This window comes from Portunus trituberculatus, chromosome 26, assembly GCF_017591435.1.
Source record: "Portunus trituberculatus isolate SZX2019 chromosome 26, ASM1759143v1, whole genome shotgun sequence".
NCBI classification, from domain to species: Eukaryota; Metazoa; Arthropoda; class Malacostraca; order Decapoda; family Portunidae; genus Portunus; species Portunus trituberculatus.
Genome location: NC_059280.1, coordinates 5260143 through 5282642, shown reverse-complemented (window position 1 = coordinate 5282642; position 22500 = coordinate 5260143). Strand labels below are relative to the sequence as shown.

Below are 22500 nucleotides of genomic sequence, written 5' to 3'. Positions count from 1 at the left end.
GCTGAAATTTTTGCTATTAACAAACCCATAGATTATGCTTTAAATTCACTTCATAATTCAATTGTAATTTTTTCGGACTCTATGTCAGCCCTTCAGGCAATAGAGTATTGAAATGCAGGGCAACATCATTAATAAGCTGAATTCATGTCATAAATCCTTCTCACTGGTTTGGGTGCCTGGACATTCCAGTATACGAATGAACAGGCCATGGAATGATTATTGCTTCCGTGTCAGAGACCCATCTCTTTGTGCTGAACGCAAAACAGAGGTGTTAGTATCTGGCATGGAGGCGTACATTCCTCATTCTTTTTCTCAACCTAAACCTTCTAAACCTTGGTTTAACTCGTCCTGTTCTCGTGCTATACATGATAGAGAGGTTGCCCACAAAAGGTACTTGAGCCTTCCATCTCCTGAATCTCATGCACTTTATATCTCTGCCCGGAATCATGCCAAACACTCTTTCATAAACAGGAAATGTCAAAATCTTTCAAACTCAAACTCTCCTCGTGACTTCTGGCATCTAGATAAAAACATCTCAAATAACTTCACTTCTTCATCTTTCGCTCCTTTATTTCATCCTGATGGCACCACTGTCATCTCTTCTGTCTCTAAATCTGAACTCTTTTCCCATACCTTTGCTCACAACTCCACCTTGGACGATTCTGGGCTTGTCCCTCCCTCTCCTCCTCCCTCTGACTATTTCATGTCTACAATCAAAATTCTTCGTAATGATGCTTTCCATGCCCTTGCTGGCCTAAAGCCTCGGAAGGCTTATGGACCTGATGGGGTCCCTCCTATTGTTCTCAAAAACTGTGCATCTGTGCTTGCACCTTGCCTGGCCAAACTCTTCCAACTTTGTCTATCGACTTCTACCTTTCCTTCCTGCTGGAAGTTCGCCTACATTCAGCCTGTTCCTAAAAGGGTGACCGTTCTAACCCCTCAAACTACCGTCCTATAGCTTTAATCTCTTGCTTGTCTAAAGTTTTTGAATCTATCCTGAATAGGAAGATTCTCAAACATCTGTCACTTCACAATCTTCTGTCTGATCGCCAGTATGGCTTCCGTCAAGGTCGCTCTACTGGTGATCTTCTGGCTTTCCTTACTGAGTCTTGGTCATCCTCTTTAGAGATTTCGGTGAAACTTTTGCTGTTGCGTTAGACATATCAAAAGCTTTTGATAGAGTCTGGCATAAAGCTTTGATTTCAAAACTGCCCTCTTACGGCTTCTATCCTTCTCTCTGCAACTTTATCTCATGTTTCCTTTCCGACCGCTCTATTGCTGCTGTGGTAGACGGCTACTGTTCTTCTCCTAAACCTATTAATAGTGGTGTTCCTCAGGGTTCTGTCCTGTCACCCACTCTCTTTCTATTATTCATTAATGACCTTCTTAACCAAACTTCTTGCCCTATCCACTCCTACGCTGATGATACCACCCTACATCTTTCCACGTTCTTTCAGAGACGTCCAACCCTTCAGGAAATTAACAGATCACGCGGGGACGCCACGGAACGCCTGACTTCCGATCTTTCTAAAATTTCCGATTGGGGCAGAGAAAATCTAGTAGTTTTCAATGCCTCAAAACTCAATTCCTCCATCTATCAACTCGACACAACCTTCCAGACAACTATCCCTCTTCTTCAATGACACTCAACTGTCTCCTCTTCCACAATGAATATCCTCGGTCTGTCCTTTGCTCATAATCTTAACTGGAAACTTCACATCTCATCTCTTGCTAAAACAGCTTCTATGAAATTAGGTGTTCTGAGGCGTCTCCGCCAGTTTTTCTCGCCCTCCAACTGCTTACTCTGTATAAGGGCCTTATCCGTCCCTGTATGGAGTACTCTTCGCATGTTTGGGGGGGTTCCAGTCACACAACTTTGCTTGATAGGGTGGAATCGAAAGCTCTTCGTCTCATCAACTCCCCTCCTCTGACTAACTGTCTTCAGTCTCTTTCTCACCGCCGAAATGTTGCATCCCTTTCTATATTTTATCGCTATTTTCATGGTAACTGTTCTACTGATCATGCTAACTGCATGCCTCCCCTCCTCCTGCGGCCACGCTGCACAAGGCTTTTTTCTTCCTCTCATCCCTATTCGGTCAAAGTCTCTAGCGCAAAAGTTAACCAGTACTCTCAGTCTTTCATACCTTTCTCTGGTAAACAGTGAAACTCCCTGTCTGGGTCTGTATTTCCAACTTCCTATGACTTGACTTCATTCAAGAGGGAGGTTTCAAGATATTTGTCCCTATCCTTTGGCTAATTCCATCGGCTCTGTAAGGAGACTGGGAACTAAGTGGGCTTTTTTTTATACACACAGTTTTCTTGTCCTTGGCCAGTCTTCGTCATTCATAACAGACACACACACACACACACACACACACGCACACATTGAGTTTTTTGAGACATTGAACAGTACTAAGATTTCCTTGCCCTAATGATAAATTTTAGAAAGATCAGAAGGTAGTCGTTCTGTGCCATCCCTGCGTGACTTGTTGACTTCCTGAAGGGTTGGTCGTTTCTGAAAAGACTTGAGAAAAAGTGTTGGGTGGTATCATCAGCGTAGGAGTGGATAGGGCTAGAAGTTTGATTAAGAAAATGATTAATGAATGATAGGAAGAGAGTGGGTAACAAAACAGAACCATGAGGAACATCACTATTGATAGATTTAGGAGAGGAACAGTGGTCTAAACGTTTAGCACAGCAGCAACAGAATGGTCGGAGAGGAAACTTTACGTAAAATCACAGAGAGATGGATAGAAGCCGCAGGAGGGTAGTTTTGAGTTGAAAGCTTTGTGCCAGATTCTATCAAAAGGTTTTGACATGTCTATCGCGATGGCAAAAGTTTCACCGAAATATCTAAAACAGGATGACCAAACCACAGTAAGGAAAGCCAAGAGATCACCAGTAGAGTGGTCCTGACGGAAGCCATAATGACGATCAGATAGAAGATTGTGAAGTGACAGATGTTTAAGAATCTTCCTATTGAGGATAAATTAAACAACTTTAGACAAGCAAGAGATCAATGCTATAGGCTGGTAGTTTGAAGGATTAGAACGGTTACCCTTTTTAGGAACAGGCTGAATGTAGGCAAACTTCCAGCAAGAAGGAAAGATAGAAGTCGATAGACAGGTTTTTGAAAAATATGACCATGCAAGGTGTAAGCACGGAAGCAGTTTTTGAGAATGAAAGGAGAGATCCCATCAGGTCCGAAAGCTTTCCTAGGGTCTAGTCCAGCGAGTGCATGGAAAACATCATTACGAAGAATTTTAATTGAAGGTATGAAATAGTCAGACGGAGGAGGAAAGGGAGGAACAAACCCAAAATCATCCAAGGTAGAGTAATTCGCAATAGTCTGAAGAAAGAGTTTAGCTTTAGAGATAAAAGTGGTGGGAGTGGTGCTCTCAGGTTGAAATAAAGGAGGAAAAGATGAAGAAGTAAAGTTATAGATGTTTTTGGCCACGTGCCAGAAGTTTCAAGGAGAGTTGGAGTTTGAAAAACTGTGACACTTTGTGTTTATGAAGGAGTGTATAGCGATTGAAGAACAGATTTGGCATGATTTTTGGCAGAAATATATATATATATATATATATATATATATATATATATATATATATATATATATATATATATATATATATATATATATATATATATATATATATATATATATATATATATATATATATATCATCGCCATCAACTGTGTTTCGACCCTCAGGTTGAGGACCTTGGTCCGGCGAGGGGCGGACACAATCAGTCGGAGGGCTTGATTTTGGACGAGTTCGAGTTGATTAAGTAGTGGTGGAGAGTCTGCGATGAGGCATGGTGCAGACGCTGTGGCTAGCGCAAGAGGTGTAGCTGGTGATGGCTTTCAGGATATTGATCTTGGAGGTCATCCTGTTTTTGAGGTACTCAACCTGATTCCTGAGGGTTAGCTTTCTGTCTAACCACACTCCAAGGTGCTGGTGGGTCTCAACTCACTCCACGGCAGTTCCTGCTGTGATGAGAGGGGTGTCAGGTACTGGGCTCCCGAACGCCATGGCTTTGGACTTGTTCAGGTTAAGCTTGAGACCAAGCTCGTGGCACCTCCTGTCGATGAGATTAAGACTGCGCTGACTATGTGTATGGTGGTACCGTCCAGTGCAGACGAGGGTGATGTCGTCCGCATATGTGATGTGTTCACAGCTTCGGGGCAAGGGGAATTCGAGGAACGCCTTTGCGAGGGTGTTGAAGAGGTAGGGGCTGATTGCACTTCCCTGTGACGTGCCGTATTCATGGTAGTGTGGGAGTGAGTTGTGTCCTTGGAAGCGCATGAGGGCTCTCCTGTTTTCGAAGTAGTCCTTGGTCCATCGTAGAAGTTGGCCTTTGACTCCTTTCTTCGCGAGGCGGGAGAGAATGACGGTTCAGTCCACCAGCTCGAACGCCTTCTCGAGGTCGAGGAAAACAGTGGTGCATTTGCCTTGGCCAGCAGAGTTGAGGAGACTGGTGAGATACTCTACTGTACCTGTGCCTTTTGTGTAAGCATATATAGTTGGGTGGAGAGGGCTGGTGACCCTTTGTAGGCGCTGAGGGAGGATCATCCTTTCCATCGTTTTACAGATGCAAGACGGGGGGGAGATGGGCCAGTAGGCTCCTGGCTCTTTGGGCTTTGGGATGGGACCGATGGTGGCCTCTTTCCATCTGGATGGGAGCTTGTTCTTGAGCAGTGAGGCGTTAAAAAGTTTCAGTTAAGCGGTGTGGCCCTCTGGCCCCGTGTGGCGTATCACAGAGTGAGTGATCCATCAGCGCCTGGGGACGTGTCTCTTCCGGTCTTGAGAGCTTTGTGGAGGTCTGTGAGTGTGAATGGGGTGTCTGAAACCGCCCTCTCGTTACATGCTGTTGCAATGGCTACTGCTCTTTTGGTATGTAGTCTCCTCAATTCCTCTCTGGTTGCAGGGGGGGAGGTTCATGGCCTTTGTGCAGTTAGCAAAGCCTTCAGCGAGCCGCTCTGCCTTGCTCTGTGGGTCTAGATGAAAGGGCGGTGACGTCCGCCCACCACTGAGAACACCTTACCTCGGACTGTACGATGTATGAGCCTGAACCAAACAAAACGACGCTTCACGGAAGACTCAGACAAAGAAATTGCCATCCCACCAGGCAAAACGAGGATCCAAGCCCAGAATACCAGCCACCAAGACAGCCAGAACTCACCCTCTCCACCTTCATCCGCCATAGCCAGCAGGAAAAAAAGACAGAAGGAGGAAGAAGAGAAGGAGAAAACTTGTCGAGATCTTGCAGACTTTGTTAAAAACTTCTGTAACTGACGTCTGAACTGTGACTGAAGAAAGGTAAGACCTCCATGAATTATGTTGAGCCTCCTTGTAGGTGCACCACGCTTGAGCACGGGCTTGTCGAAAATCATCCAAGCAATGAGAGTGCCCTTGATTGTGATGAAGGTAGATCGCTTCTCTTTCACGGCGCTTAGGAAACCGTCAAGACGTCTTGGAGATGAATTAAGTGGTTTCAAAGAGTAAAGCATAAAAAAAATACGTTGCGGCCTCGCCACAAGTACCAAATTCGGCCAGAGGACGAATATTAGAGCTGCGGTCTGTAAACCACCGCCAATCCTCCTTGTCTAAATGAAATCCAGCGAGGATGGCGTGCCTGATATTCAGAATTTACAGATTCCATTAAAATGGGAAAGTGGTCACTCCCGTGAAAATCCAGTAGGACCCATTTAGTAAAGTCAAGAAAATAATTAGAAGTGGAAAGTGAGATATCTGTAGAAGTAAATGTCCAAGTTTAACTGTGGAAGTGCGTCACATCCCTTGAGTTTAAGAGTTTCAAACCCTCATCCTCAGTAAAAGAAGCAATTAAAATTCCCTGTAAATTGATAGCACCATCCTCCCCATAACGGATGGCGAAATCCTAACAAGAGGTAAGGAGGAGTAAGATCATGGGCAAAGGTGTCAATATCAGATCTTACTACAAGAACACCTGGAGCGAGATAAAGACTATACAATGTATAGAATCTGCCAAGAAAAACCTAGACAATGACAGCCTGCAGAGAGGTGCGAAGCTACATGGGCACAAAAGGGACATTGGAGCAAACGAAGATAGCGGCGCCACCGTGGTGACTGTCAAGACCCTTCCAGAGGTCGGAGTTTAACTCACTAACCCGACAGCTTACCAGCCTTGCAAAACTATTTCTTTTTGGTTGTTGAGCCTCAGATGGCGCCTTCCACAGAACCAGGTAAAGATGGAAATTAAAGCCATTGGTTACGTTCAAGTACTAACGTAACTTTATTATACACAGTTTTGATTCCACCTACATACACACACATAATACACAAAAGATGCTGAGACAAACATTTGTGTAGACAACAGTCGTTGCACGCAGAATCACAACTAAATCCGGGTTCTAGCTCCTCCTTCACACTGAGATTGGTGTAGAATGCAGGGTGGCAGTTTCGTCGGCGTGACTCCACAGAGAGTAACTGCGGAGTTTTCGGGACCATTGTCACTCGGTGTAGTTAATAGAATCCTGGTCACAAACTCTGAAGTGGTTCGTTGTCTCGCAAGGTGGAGTGTTTTGCCAATCCACATGCCTGCTCCTGGAAATCCTCCCAGCTCGCTGACTGAAGTGGAGTACCGATGGAATCCAAGGAGTGGTACACGAAACCTCTGTCTGACTCCCTATTGGGCAAGCTTTTGCGACGTGGCTCGTTATACATGAGCAATTTAATGAATGACAGTGGTAATCAACAATACTGATAAGGAATAAATGAGCATAAACTCGTATTACAGTTACCTAGTTGATAATGATTAAGGTATCGAAAATTCATATTTAAAGTTAAATAGCCGAGTCTTGAGCTAGTCACGTGACAGTGACCCTTATCAAGAATAGGACCAGGGTTAGTGTACTTTCACAATGTAGTCTCCTATAAGCAAACGGAATTAGGAGAAAATCTGAAGGGCAAAGCACAGAGTTCCTTCCAAGACGCTCGAAGATCTCTAAAAACTCCACTTATGAGCATGTGACAGGCGAATCACTGTGAGGAACTTCCGTTTACCTTTACTAATCTGACTCAGAACTCAGGAGATTAGAAGGCCCTACAAGAGGAGACACAGTGATACGAGAAGAGCTGGAACGAGAGGTGGCAGCTCTCACACGAGAACCGAACTTAGCAAGGAGATCTGTGGTGTCTACGCACTCCCCACCATCAGAACCAGAGCGAAAAGAAGGATCTAGGGAATGGTTACAGTCCACAGAAGGCATGAACTCTGGAGCTGAGGAATGAGGAGACATTGTGCCATCGACCGCCGGCTTGCCTTGGGAAAAATCCATATTCACAGTTGCAAGAACATTGGGAACAACACAAGAAAAAGGATATTCTGAAGAACGAACAGTAGAATCGGAGAAAGCCCTGTTTTCAGATCCTACCTGACAAGAAGGTCCAACAGAAAGGTTTGACGGAGGCACATTCCCGTGCCTCGTACTCCGAGACATCTGAGCAGCCGGTGTTGAGATACGGTGTTAGAAGAATTGGAATGCGCAGGAACAACATTGAAAACTGGTTGCTGACAGGAACCTAAGGGTTAACATGGGTTGTGGCTCTGCGTTTCAGAAACCTCAGATTTAGAACCACAAGTTTCAACGAAAGGCAAGGGACAAAAAAAGAGACATAAGACGTAAACCCACCAGTCCTTCTTTGTCTATGAGCAAGCACGCACTACCAAGACTAATAAAGCTGGTGTTAGCCAGGTAGAAGACGTCTTGTTCAAAGTGATATCATGGACCGTCCCAAGAACGCAAAAGGTGGTCATGCAGCTCGGCAGTGAAAACAGTAAAGCCAAACTCTATTGAAAGCTTTTGATAGAGTCTGGCACAAAGTAATGATCTCCAGTTGTTCTTTTTTCTATACTGAACATACTTGGTGTACCCTTTACTTATATTCTGAATTCGAAACTTCTCATCTCATCTCTGGCTAAAACAACTTCTATGAACTTAGGTAGCCAGAGTCGTCTCAGGTAGTTTTCCCTCACCCTCACAACTACTAACTCTGTTCAGGAGATTTATGTCTGTAATATTTTTCACATATATGGGGGGCAGACGTATGGAGTATGTTTCATATGTATGAGGGGCTTCCACTCATAAAGAGACGTATTTTAGGTAGGATGGAATCAAGAGCTTTACGGAATGATCGTGTTTATCTTCTTTCTCATCACGGCAATGTGGCATCTCTTGCTGTCTTATACCGCCATTTTCATACTAACAGCTCTTCTGATCTTCCTAACTTATCCGCTGCAAAAAGCTCTTCTTTCTCTAACCGTTATTTTGTACAACTGTAATCAAATCAATATTCTTAATTATTCATCTCTTTCTCTGGTAAATTGTGGAACTCCCTGTGTGTTTTTGTATTGCTGTATCTATGTCTATTTCAACTAATTCAGGAAGGAGGTCCCATGACATTTATCCTATACATTTGGCTAAATCTTTAGGACCTTTTCTGGGACCAGCACCTCTTTGGGCATTCTTTCTTAATATTTTTTGTTCCTATGTCATTTTCCTTCTATTAAAAACAACAACTAAAAATAGCAATGACAGGAATAACTGAATTAACACAGATCACAGTAACAAGCAGCACACACCTACCCTGACTGACGAGTGGAGCAGGGAGTGACTTGTGTTGTAACCAGGTGCGTAGTTGGACTGTCATGATCAGCAGAGCCAGCACGTACAACACCTTCTGCAGCAACCTCATCTGTTATCAACACAGAACATAAAGTTGTAGGAAGATGGAAACGCAGAAGCAGGGAGGGTGTTCCATAGTTTACTAGAAAAAGGTATAAATGATTGCAAGTACTGATTAAGTCTTGTGTTAAAGAGTTGGACAGAATAGAGGTGAGGGGAAGATGAAAGCCTTGTGCAGTGAGGCTGCAGGAAGAGAAGAGGTATGTAGTTACCAAGATCAATAGAACAGTTAGTATAAATATAGCGACAAAAGAAATCAAGAGACGCAACATTTCGGGGATGAGAAAGAGGCTGAAGACAATTAGTCAGAGGAGAGGAGTTGATGAGACGAAAAGCTTTTGATTTTACCCCATCTAATAAAACTGTGTCAATGGAAATCCCTTAAGCATACAAAGAGTACTCCATACAACGACGGATAAGGCCCTTTTACATAGTTGGCAGTTTGAGGGATGTGAATAACTGGCGGAGACGCCTCATAACGCCTAACTTCATAGAAGCTGTTTTAGCAAGAGATGAGATGTGAAGTTTCCAATTTAGATTATGAGCAAAGGACAGACTGAGAATATTCAGTGCAAAGATGGGTACAGCAGAGTGCCATTGAAGAAGAGGAGGTAGGTGTCTGGAAGATTGTGTTGAGTTGATAGGTGGAGGAATTAAGTTTTTGAGGCACTGAACACTGCTAAGTTTTCTCTGCCCCAATCAGAAATCTTAGAAAGATCAGAAGTAAGGCGTTATGTGGCCTCCTTGCGTGATCTGTTGACTTTCTGAAGGGTTGGTCATCTCTGAAAAGAAGTACAAAAATGTAGAATGGCATCATCAGCGTTGGAGTGGATAGGGCAAGAAGTTTGGTTAAAAAGATCACTAATGAATTGAAGAAAAAGAGTGGGTGACAAGATAGAACCCTGTGGAACACCACTGTTAATACATTCAGAAGAAGAGTGGCCGTCTACTACGGCTGCAACAGAACGGTCGAACAGGAAACTTCAGAAAAAGTTGCAGAGAGAAGGACAGAAACGTAGGAGAGCAGTTTTGAGATCAAACCTTTGTGCCAGACTCTATCAAAGGCTTTTGATATGTTTATCGCGACAGCAAAAGTTTGACCGAAATCTCTAAAAGAGGATGACCAAGGAAAAGCCAGTTCACCAGTAGAGCTGCCCTGACGGAAGCCATACTGGCGATCAGAGAGAAAGAACACTGAAGTGACAAATGTTTAAGAATCTCTCTATTGAGGATAGATTCAAATCCTTTAAAAAAACAAGAAATTAAATCTCTAGGACGATAGTTTGAAGGATTACAACGGTCACCATTTTTAGGAACAGGCTGAAAGTAGTCAAACTTCCAGTATGCAGGAAAGGTAGGAGTCAATAGATAGAATAGAACAGAATTTGGCCAGGCAAGGTGCAAGCACCGAAGCACAGTTTATTTAGAACAATAGGAGTGACACCATAGGGTTCGTAAACCTTTTGAGGGTTTAGGTCAGCGAGGGCATGGAAAACATCATTACGAAGAACTTTAATTGAAGGCATGAACTACTCAGAGGGAGGAGGAGAAAGAGGGACAAGCCCAGAATCATCCAAGGTGGAATTGTTTGCGAAGGTTTGATAGATATTTGATGCAGTTGTGCTATCATGATTAAATAAAGAAGGGAAAATGAAGAAGTCAAGTTAATGGAGATATTTTTGTCGAGATGCCAGAAGGCTCGAAGAGAGTTTGTGTTTGAAAGATCTTGGCATTCTCTATTTATGAAGGAGTGTTTGGCAAGTTGCAGAAGAGACTTGGCATGATTTCGGGCAGAAATATAAAGTGCATGAGATTCAGGTGATGAAGGCTCAAGTGTATATATATATATATATATATATATATATATATATATATATATATATATATATATATATATATATATATATATATATATATATATATAGATAGATAGATAGATAGATAGATAGATAGATATATAAATCAGATAGGCAAAAGTGCAGGTAATTATTACAATAAACATGTTATAACAGGGAGTATGAGACATACATATCAGGGAAAAAAAATAAGAAAAATAAAAATAGAGACTAGAAACACGAGTACAGACAGTTTACAGTAAACATATTATAATAAATATGAATATGAGACATATTGATGAATAGTAACTAAAAGTATAGAATATGAATATAATAAAGTAATGTGGATGACTGACAAGAATACAAATAACTTTTTATTATCAGTACATAGCAACGTCTTGAGATCGGTAGGCAGGGAATTCTATAAATGAAGACCATCACATACTTGTATTGTAGAATGTTGTACTAGACTGCGGATATACCAGATTAACATTATTATTCCCTCTGGTGTTACGTGCATTATCTATAAAACTAAAAACATTATTATGTATTGATTATGTATTGATATTTTTGTAGATGAGTGATGACATGAAATACCTCCTACTGAGCCGGAAATTTGACATTCAAATATGACTAGCAGATTTAGAATTTTCCCTAGATAGAATACATCTAATAACTTTACTTCGGCAACTGATAATATTCTTAAAAATTGGTCTATGTGGATTCTCTTACTTGAGCCACAGTGAATTAGGTGAAGATAACAGGTACTTAGCATAGACTCATCGTTTTGTCGAACCTGATACAGTATCCCACATTTTTTTTTTTGCATATAGCTGAATAATATGATAAAACTAGTTTACATCGTTATTGATGTTGACACCTAGAAATTTAATACGAGAAACACGTTGGATTGGTTCGCCTTTCAGAAAAACTGTGCGAATATAGCACTTTATTGAACGATTTAAAAGAAAATGGGATATTAGTATTCAGGTTATTAGACTTTAAATGTTGCAGGTTTTGGTGTAATGAATTGATCTTTGTATTGGCTAATAAAAGATTTGAGTCATCGGCACGTACATACAGTATATCTAAATCTTAAGCCAGAATGATTGATGTCATTGGTATGGATAAGAAAAGGTATGAGCCCTAGTACAGATTCCTTAAACGCTTCTTTAGTGGCAGGCTTAAGAGATGAATAAACGGAGTTGCGATAAACATATTGTACCTGTGACTGATATAACCATTAAACAGCGGAGAAGGAGTTTTCCTTATTCCAATGTATTATAATTTATCCAGAAGTATGTGATGATGAGTGGCCAGTTACAGTATCACCTTGGTGTGTTTAATATTATATGGAAAAACGCCAAATAAAAACAAAGATTGATAAGTATGTGTGTTAGTGGAAGATAGATAGAAGATAGAGTGGGCTTGAGTAGTTTGGGAGAAATATCGTCACATCCTGCTGTGCTACTCTTCATATCTGTTAAATATTTCTGTTTCAGTAGAATCTATAGTAGTTAGATGCTAAGAAAAGGACAGAGGGGTGGATGAATATTGCTTCTGAATGTGAACTCCGTTGCTGGTCACAAAACTTCAATATTATAAGAAATGTTCATTGAATTGATCTGTAGTGTTATTGCAAAGTAGTGTTATATCATTTGTATGACTACTTGATGACCTTGCCAAGAATTTCATTAATAGATTTCCAATGTGACTTAGGCTTACCTTGCATTTGTTGTAGTTTATCTTCATGGTTTTGTTTCTTAGCAGCTCTCAACAGAGTAGTTAGTTTGATTCTGTATGCTTTGTACATTAGTCGAAATGTTATTAGCTATTTTTAAAGATAACCTTTCTAACCTGTGTTTTTTTTCAAATGCTGGTATGATATATGTTAACATTTATGGTTTATATGCACATGTTTACCTGAGACATGTTTTTTGAAAAAAGTGTTGAAATAGTGGAAAAAATATTGTACGATGAATTGGAAAGAAGAAATTCAACAACAGGCGACCAGTTCAAAAGAGCAAATTCATTACTAAAATTTTCATATGCTGTGCTTGTGAAACATCTTTTGTGAGTAAAGTTTGGAACCATATTCGTCACGTTTTGCAACCTAAATTGTGAAAGTATGGGGAGGTGGTCTGTTTTATCGTTGTTTATGTAATTGTGAGTTTTGATTTCAATTTGTGTTAACAATATTTGGTAAATGCATTTAAAATTCATGGTAGGAATTGTAGTTTGTCTTCAGTTGTTTTCTGCACCAGTGTTGCTGTTTCTTCCCATGTCTCACTTGCACTCAGTTCATGAACAACACAGAAGCGCAGGTTCAGGTGACGACTGTAGCCCTCCTGATAGTTAAGTCATCGCTCCAGGTCAGGACTTGTAACTGTCAATCAGGGGACTGTTTTCATGGTTCGGTTTTTCAAGAGTTATATTTTCGATATTCACGTCGTGAACTTCTGCCAGGTAAACTCGAGGTTATTGACAAGATGACCGACCGTAATCTCCAATGAAACCATTCATGCCTTCATCATGATGTCCATGGCTGCAAGAAATGCTTTTCCTTGCAAGCTGAGAAACACTTTCAGAGTATCAGGATCCATTGTGATTGTTTCCCGTGAAGGAGCTAGAGCTGGAACCTGTTGCCTTAGTCACTCTCAATTGTGTGTGTTGGGGGGCATGCATCAACAAGCGTAGTTATGTTAGCCAGTTTTTCTCGCCCCTCCAACTGCTTACTCTGTATAAGAGCCTTATCCGTCCCTGTATGGAGTACTCTTCGCATGTTTGGGGGGGTTCCAGTCACACAGCTTTGCTTGATAGGGTGGAATCGAAAGCTCTTCGTCTCATCAACTCCCCTCCTCTGACTAACTGTCTTCAGTCTCTTTCTCACCGCCGAAATGTTGCTATTTTCATGGTAACTGTTCTACTGATCTTGCTAACTGCATGCCTCCCCTACTCCTGCGGCCACGCTGCACAAGGCTTTCTTCTTCTTTGTTTTCATCCCATACTCCCTTTCTGTCTGACGTCACGTCCTTCCCTCAAGAGTCCTCGCTCGCCGCCGCCTGAGGCGACACGCTACGCCTCCTGCCTCTCGTTTCGCTCGGTTTACACTTGTTGTGTATTGTGCTACCGTAAATACACTTTCATAATGGACTCAGGTGTCTCCATGCTACCCCTGTTTTACGACAACTACCACATAATTGGTAGCAGCGGTGAAGGCCAGTGATATGCGAGTGACTCATGAGGACTGTGCCGGTGACGCCATGGTGTAGACTGGAGACAAGATGGCCGCTCCTGCCTTGTCTCGCCCGTTGTTGTGCCTAGTGGCTGTTGTCTCTGCCTGCTGTTTTACGTAGGCTTCTCAACGTTTGGATCTTCCTACAGCTACGGGAATGTCAGCTGTTTCTTGCTGTATTGTGCCTTGCTGTCTCCAGCCTCCTGCAGCTCTGCCTTGTCTGCTGTATTTTGGCCTGCCACTGCCTGCTGTCTCACGTGGGCTTCTCGACGCTTGGATCTTCCTACCTACAGCTTCGTTCGCAAGTTTCTGCCTGCAGCTTCCTCCCTGCTGTCTGCCTGATAGACTGCTGTGCCCTTACGTAGTCTTGTGATGCCACGTGCATTTTCCTGCTACGCAGCGAGACGTCATGCATTACTTCGCTCTCTCGTGAGCTGTGCTTCAAGTCGCCACCTGTCAGCCCCTCCGCCATCCCTCCAGCTTCTGCCGTCTTTTGTATAAGTATAACATATACTTTTGTGCTTGCTGTGAGTTTTTTTTTTTTTAGGCGATTACAGTGTGTTTTCCCGCCAAGGTCCGTCCTGGCGCCATCTTATGCTTCTCAGCTACTCCACACCTCATCTGACGCTCCCTTCTACACAGATACGTTGGGTTAGTTCCTTCAGGGTAAGTCAGTGAGTTTATCTTGTGGTGTTTATTGCATTTTAATCTGCTTTTTCTCGCCTTGGCGCCATTAATTCTAGCGTCTTCCTGTGTCTCTTAATGTTTGAATGTTTCAGCTTCTCCCATTGGCTGTGGGACGCTGCTACCTGTATCTTGTGCTCTGATTGGCTCCTGTCTGGCCGCCATCTTGATATTTTCCCGGGCTCTTCGGTGATTCGTTACGGCACCTTGCCCTTGTCTCAGATTGGCTATCACAGCCGCGGATGCTTTAAATGTCTTTGTAGCCTAGTACCATATGTTTTTCCTGTGTGTAGGCCTGCTTTTTATTATATTACCCTTGCAGCCTCATAAGCTCAATTATTTGATGCATTTTCTTTAATTTGCTAGTGCTACAGTGTTATTTACAAGTGCAACAGTGTTTTTTGTGCATTGTTATTTTATTACGCTCCTTGAGTGACCTTGAAATTTTTCTGTTTCTTGTTTGTTTCTTGCTTTCTTCTATTGCTTTCTGCTTATACTTCATTGTTTTCTCTCTGCATTTTCTATCTGCCCATGCTGTTGGCTAGTTATTTTATTTTCAGTATTATTTTTCTTACACTACCTACGATTATTTTCCTGTGAATTTTTTTTCCGTTGATTTTTTTTTTTTTTTTTTTATGTTTGTGTGATTTTCATTATATTTTTGTATGTTCATGCCTGGATTTTCATCGCAGACTGAGACTACTACTGCATCTGATTATGAAATGTCTGTCTGATGTGTTTTCATTGCTGCTGATACTCCAGCCAGTGTATGGTGTATGGTAATGTATGTCATTGTGTTCCATTGAATACTTATTGAGTGTTTTTCAGTATAACCACTCTAGTGAATTATTTTTGAGTATCTCATGCTTGATTTGCATCTTGTCCCAAGTGTTATATTTATTTTTATAATTGTACCATCTCTAATTTTTTTATTCAGTATTGAAATCACTGCATGAAGTTTTCTCAGCAGTACTTCCATGTACTTTTGATACCAATTGCAATGCCTGGTGTATTATGAAAAATAATATTTTCGTCCGTCCTAGCTTGACTGTGCTGTGCTCTGTACTCCACTTGGTGCTACGAGATGTACTGCCCAAGTGTGTTTTTGAGTGAGCCCTGGACGTAGTTACTTCCATTTTGCTTCAGAGTGTAACTATAACACCTTACTTTATTGCTGTTTTACTTATTTTATTTTTATGTTGCTACGCTGTGGTAAGCTTTATTCTTGCACCATGTCTTCTCATGATAATAACACTACTACTACCACAGTTGCTACTGTCACTACTATGACTACTACTCTTACTACAACTACTACTACTACTTCTACCCTTACTACATCTACTACTACAACTCCTACTACTACTGCTAATGCCCTCCTGTTCCTTCTACATTGTTTCAAAGCCCTGTGCTTGCTCCAACTTTTAAACTCTTACACCATGATCCTTCAATCCAGAAGTTTGGTGGTGATGACATCTCTCAGTATTCTCCTTTACAATTCTTGCAACAATGTGAAGACAGTATTCGCAACTCTAACATCACTTCAGGAGGGGAAGGCATGCAGTTAGCAAGTTCAGAAGAGCAGACAGCATGAAAACAGCGGTAGAAGACAGATAAAGATGCAACATTGCGGCGGTGACTTAAAGAATCAAGACAGTCAGTTAGAGGAGAAGAGTTGATAAGACGAAAAGCTTTAGATTCCACCTTGTTTAGTAAAGCTGTGTGTGGATCCCCAGACATGAGAGCCATACTCCATACACGGGCGGATAAGGCCCTGTACAGAGCAAGCAGCTGGGAGGAGAGAAAAATGGACGAAGACGCCACAGGACACCTAACTTCTTGGAAGCTGATTTAGCAAGAGTAGAGATGTGAAATTTCCAGTTTAGATTTTTAGTGAAGGATAGACCGAGTGTGTTTAATGTAGAGGAGAGGGAAGTTGAGTGTTATTGAAGAAGAGAGGATAGTTGTCTGGAAGGTTATGTCGAGTAGATAGTTGTAGAAATTGAGTTTTGAGGCATTGAACAAAACCAGGTTTTCTCTGCCCCAATCAGAAACAAGTGAAAGATCAGAAGTTAGGCGTCCTATAGCATCTCGCCTTGAGTCATTTAATTGTTGTTGGGTTGGGCGTCTGTTGAACGCTGTTGAATAATGCAAGGTGGTATCATCAGCATAGGAGTGGATAGGGCATTGAGTCAGATTTAGGAGATCATTGATGAATAATAGAAAGAGAGTGGGTGATAGGACAGAACCCTGTGGAACACCACTGTTGATAGTTTTAGGGAAGAACAGTGACCGTCTACTACAGCAGCAATAGAACGATCGGAAAGGAAACTGGAGATGAAGGTACAGAGAGAAGGATAGAATCCGTAGGAGGGTAGTTTAGAAATTAAAGATTTGTGCCAGACTCTATCGAAGGCTTTCGATATGTCAAGGCCGACAGCAAAGGTTTCACCGAAGTCCCTAAAGAGGATGACCAAGATTCAGTTAGGAAAGTAAGAAGATCACCAGTAGATCTGCCTTTACGGAAACCATACTGGCAATCAGAGAGAAGGTTGTGAGCTGATAGATGCCTCATTATCTTCCTATTAAGGATAGACTCAAAGGCTTTAGAAAGGCAGGAAATCAAAGCTATAGGGCGGTAGTTAGAAGGATTGGAGTGGTCACCTTTTTAGGGACAGGTTGAATGTGAGCAAACTTCCAGCAAGAAGGATAAATAGAAGTAGAGACACAGATGAAAGAGTTTGACCAGGCAGTGAGCGAGTTCAGAAGCACAGTTTTGAGAACAACAGGAGGGACTCCATCCGGACCGTAAGCCTTCCGAGAATCAAGGCCAGAGAGGGCCAGGAAAACGTCTTTATAAAGAATTTTAATTTTAGGGATGAAGTAGTCAGAGGGTGGAGGAGTAGGAGGAATATGCCCAGAATCATCCAAAGTTGAGTTGGTAGCAAAGGTTTGAGCGAAGAGTTCAGCTTTAGAAAAGAAGAGACAGCTGTAGAGCCATCTGGATGAAGTAAAGGAGGAAAGACGAAGAAGTAAAGTTGTTAGAGATATTATTGGCTAGATGCCAGAAATCTCGAGAGGAGTTAGAATTGGAAAGACTTTGACATTTTCTATTGATGAAAGAGTTTTAGTAAGTTGGAGAATAGATTTGGCATGATTACGGGCAGAAATATATAGGGCATGAGTTTCAGCAGTTGGATGGCTACGGAACCGTTTGTGAGCCGCCTCTCTATCATTGACAGCACGAGAACAAGCAGAGTTAAACCAAGGCTTTTTAGCTTTAGGGTTAGAGAAAGTATGAGGAATGTATAGCTCCATGCCAGAGATAATCACCTCTGTTATGCGCTCGGCACAAAGAGAAGGATCTCTGACATGAAAACAATAATCATCCCAAGGAAATCAGAATAGTACTGCCTTAGTTCCTCCCACTTAGCAGAGTTAAAATGCCAGAAGCACCTCCGCTTAGGCGGGTCCTGAGGCTGCACTGGAGTGATAGAACAGGTAACGGAAATTAGATTGTGGTCGGAGGAGCCCAACGGAGAGGAAAGTTTAACAGAGTAAGCAGAAGGGTTGGAGGTTAGGAAAAGATCAAGAATGTTGGGCGTGTCTCCAAGGCGGTCAGGAATACGGGTAGGGAACTGCACTAGCTGCTCTAGGTCATGAAGGATAGCAAAGTTGAAGGTTTGTTCACCAGGTTGGTCAGTGAAAGAAGATGAAAGCCAAAGCTGGTGGTGAACATTGAAATCTAAAATGGAGATCTCAGCAAAAGGAAAGTGAGATAAGATGTGCTCCACCTTGGAAGTCAAATAGTCAAAGAATTTTACATAGTCAGAGGAATTAGGTGAGAGGTATACAGCACAGATGAATTTAGTTAGAGAGTGACATTGAAGTCTTAGCCAGATGGTAGAAAATTCTGAAGATTCAAGATTGTGGGCACGAGAGCAAGTGGTGTCGTTACGCACGTATGCGCAACATCCAGCTTTGGATTGAAAATGAGGATAGAGCAAGTAGGAGGGAACAGAAAAGGGGCTGCTGTCAGTAGTCACAGACAACTGTGTTTCAGTTAGGAAGAGAAGATGAGGTTTAGTAGAGGAGAGGTGGTGTTCCACAGATTGAAAATTAGAACGAAGGCCACGAATGTTGCAGAAATTGATAGTGAAAGTATTAGATGAAGTGTCAAGACACCCAAGGTCGACAGCAGAGGGCAGTCCGACCTGGGGACATTTATGGTCCCTCCCAGAGGGGACTCCGAGGCAGGGCGTGGTGAAGCCATTATTAAATTTTGATTTGAAGAGTGTAAAAGTGTAAGGTGTTGTAGTGTAGTGTAGGAAGTAGTAGAAGTTGTCTTTAGAGGGCAGGCTGCAGCTGCTCAATTGTATAAATGAGACCACAAAGGGAACCGGGAAGAGAGGACACGGGGAATCACTCAGTCTGCAGCACTGCCTACATCCCCGTAAGTACCTCTCCTGGAGTATTCCACCGGGCGGCAGGTGACTACTGCCTAATGCTGTGTATGCCTGTACTTACTGTTACAAACAGGGACATACCATTAAACGTTGTTTTTTGCGACAGCGTCATGAAAAAAAATGCAGCGCGTTCTCCCTCAGCTCAGCGTCTTTCTCGCTATGAGTCTCTTCAAGACTTCCGTCATGTCACACGCTCTGTGCCCAGTCGCCCGAGATCGTCTTCTCGGCAGGGACGTCCTGCGTCGCGTCCAATTCCTGAAAGACCACCTAAGTCTTGCCTTATTCATGGTCCAGGTAATCATTCTTCTGAAGAATGCTTTAAAATTCAACGCCTTCAGCGTCAGCAACATGTTACTGTGTCTTCACCACAGTCAAATTTTTACCGGCGCCAGCATTCTTCTCCCATAACGTAGACATTCTCTCAGACATGCCAGTCCCGTCGATTCCTACAGTTATTGCTGCAACGGCGCGACGTCTTCATTTGCAAATGTACACTTATGGCTCTCCTTTCACAGTTTACATTGATACAGGAGCTGACTGTATCTTACTGACAGAACGTGCTTACCAGCACCTTAATAAATTGTATAATGTTCCTCTATCAAAAGAGAACCAGATTTTTCATGCAGCTCAAGGCTCTCCTCTCAATATTATTGGTTCAGTAACTTTGCCTGTGTCCTTTCATAATCATGATTATACCTTTGATGTAAAATTTTTGTAGTAACAAATTTTGTGTTGAACTGTGATGCTCTCTTTGGCTATGATGAGTTAGTTAAACATGATATTACAATATTTCCCCGTTATCATGCTGTCAGCCATAATGGATTCATGTATTATGCTTCAGACTCGCCTGTTTCTGTTCTTACAGTTGCCTCACCACGCGTACATTTTGAACAGTCATGTCTACCTGCTTTTGACGAAGCACTGTTACCGCAGCGTACTCAGAATCCTTCGTCCCCGCAGTCAAACTTAGCACCTTCGTCCCCGGAGTCGAAACGTTCTGTCTCCTCGGATTGTTGTGCGGCTGTCATTGTTGGTGACCAGTTTATAGGTCCTACTTCAGCAACTAAAGTTCCAGTGCGTGTTCTTCGTGCATGCGTGATCTCACATTCTGATAGTGCCAGAATTCAGCGTTTAGCTTTAGAAGGTACACTCTCTACCATGCGATGTGGTCACCTTACTGATGCTTTAGTCACTAATCTCACAGGTTCGTCCATTACGCTTAAAGATGGCGTGCACCTTGGTTCCTTTAGTGTGATAGATGAAGCTTCTTTTCACCTTTGATAGGAGCTGTAGATTCACAGTCTGCTAGTTCCTGCTCTTCAGCTGAACTGATCACTCAGTTGGAGGCACATGTCAAAGTTGCAGATTTTCCTGCAGAAGCACAGCGTCTCTATGACATTCTTGTAGCTCACAGACAAGCTATTGCTTTACCAGGTGAACCTTTAGGAGTTACTGACCGTGTACAGCATCACATTGACCTTCAGCCTAACACGCGCCCTATCCATGTTCCATCTTATCGCTTGCCTCATTCTCAGCGTCAAGTAGCTCAAAAATTAGTGCAAGGCATGCTTGATGAAGGTATTATTCAAGAGTCGTACTCTCCATGGAACTCACCTCTCTTCCTTGTGCCAAAGAAAGATGGTTCTTACCGTGCAGTCATTGATTTTAGGAAAGTTAACCAAGTCACAATTCCTGACCATTATCCCTTACCAGTACTTAGTGACATTTTACAGTCCATCGGTAAGGACAATACAGTATTCACAACACTTGACTTGAAAAGTGGATTTTGGCAAATTCCATTGTCTCCAAGTAGCAGACCCATTACTGCATTTTCTACGCCAAAAGGTCATTTTGAGTGGCTTCGTTGCCCCATGGGTCTTCGTAACTCTCCACTAACCTGCCAACGACTAGTAAATTCACTCTTCCAAGGTCTTATTGGCGATGGTTTGTTTGTCTATCTTGATGATTTAATTTTAGTCTCTAAAGATTTAGACAGTCACTTTCACAAACTTGCTCTAGTGTTACAGAAATTCATAGAAGCTGGTCTTAAGCTTAACATCACAAAATGTCAATTCTTGCGTTCTCGTATTGAATTTCTTGGCCATGTTGTGGATCGCCATGGTATTCACACTACGAACGCTAAAGTCAAAGCTGTTCAAGACTTTCCTACCCCAACCACGACTAACAATGTCCGATCTTTCTTGGGATTAGCAGGATATTATCGTGCGTTCATTAAGAATTTTGCCACTATTGCGTCTCCACTAACGCGTCTTCTGAAGAAAGATGTGCCCTTTCATTGGAATGCAACTCATGACTACAGCTTCACTGTTCTTAAATCAGCTCTTACACAAGCTCCAGTATTATCATTTCCTGACTACTCCTTGCCTTTTGTGATCTGTTCAGATGCATCGTCTCAAGGTATTGGTTCTGTCCTGATGCAACAAGTTCCGGGTAGTCGTCCCCAAGTCATTGCCTTCGCGAGTCGTGTACTTAATGCTTGTGAATCACGTTATTCAGTAACAAATCTAGAAGCTCTCGCATTAGTTTGGTCTCTTAAACATTTCCGTGACATCATTTATGGTTATCCAATTACTGTGTATACTGACCATGTTGCCGTCACACAACTTTTCAAAGGCAAAATTTATCTGGCCGTCTAGCTAGATGGTTCCTCACCATTGAAGAATTTAATCCTGACATCAAATACCTGCCGGGTCGCGCTAATTTAGTAGCGGATGCGTTGTCCCGCAATGTTGCAGTTACTTCAATTACTCAAGTGTCAAATTTTTCCCTTGCTGAATTAGCCAGTGCTCAGAAAAGTGATCCTACCTTGTCTAAAGTCATCCAGTGTTTACAGTTTGATGATCACTCTGTTTTGCCAAAATTGCCTGTTCCCTTGTCTGAATTTAGCTTACAAGATGACATCTTGCTACGTAAAGTAATGATTGATGATCAACTAGTGACTCAACTTGTCATTCCAGATAGTTTGATTCCGACAGTACTGTCTCTTATTCATGATCTCCCTCACGCAGGTCATCCTGGTCGTGATAAGTCCATTGCAATGGCACGTACTAAGTATTATTGGCCAAATATGTCACGAGACATCACTAATCATGTTTCTCAGTGTGTTGGTTGTGCTCTCAATAAAGGAAATACCAAGACTGCTCCTATTCAAGAGTATCCTACTCCCGCATGTCCGTTTGAGACAGTAGCGATTGATTTGTTACAGCTCCCTCGTAGCACACAAGGCTCTGTGTATGTCCTAGTATGCGTAGATCATTTCAGCCGATACACAGTACTCATTCCTTTGCCTAACAAATCTGCTTCTAGCGTTGCACATGCTTTTGTTTCTCATTTTATTTGCCCTTACACTACTCCTTCAGTATTGCTTAGTGATAATGGTGCAGAATTTAAAAATGAAGTGCTTCAGAAAATTTGTCAACAATTTCACATTACTCAAACTTTCATCACTGCCTACCATCCTGCTTCCAATGGATTGGTAGAGAGAACTAATCGTAAAATTCTTACCATTTTGAGACATTTAGTGGGTAAATT

At 42.2% G+C, this 22500-nt stretch overlaps 1 protein-coding gene across 3 annotated transcripts in view; it reads right to left on the bottom strand.

The window, feature by feature from the left end:
* LOC123509313 (glucoside xylosyltransferase 2-like) overlaps window positions 1-22500 on the bottom strand; it is a 70866-nt gene that overhangs the window by 46069 nt on the left and 2297 nt on the right. For all 3 annotated transcript variants that reach the window (XM_045263541.1, XM_045263540.1, XM_045263538.1), the window contains exon 2: window positions 8633-8741. In XM_045263541.1, coding sequence (XP_045119476.1) covers window positions 8633-8741 — 109 coding nt within the window. The remainder of the gene's footprint in view (window positions 1-8632; window positions 8742-22500) is intronic.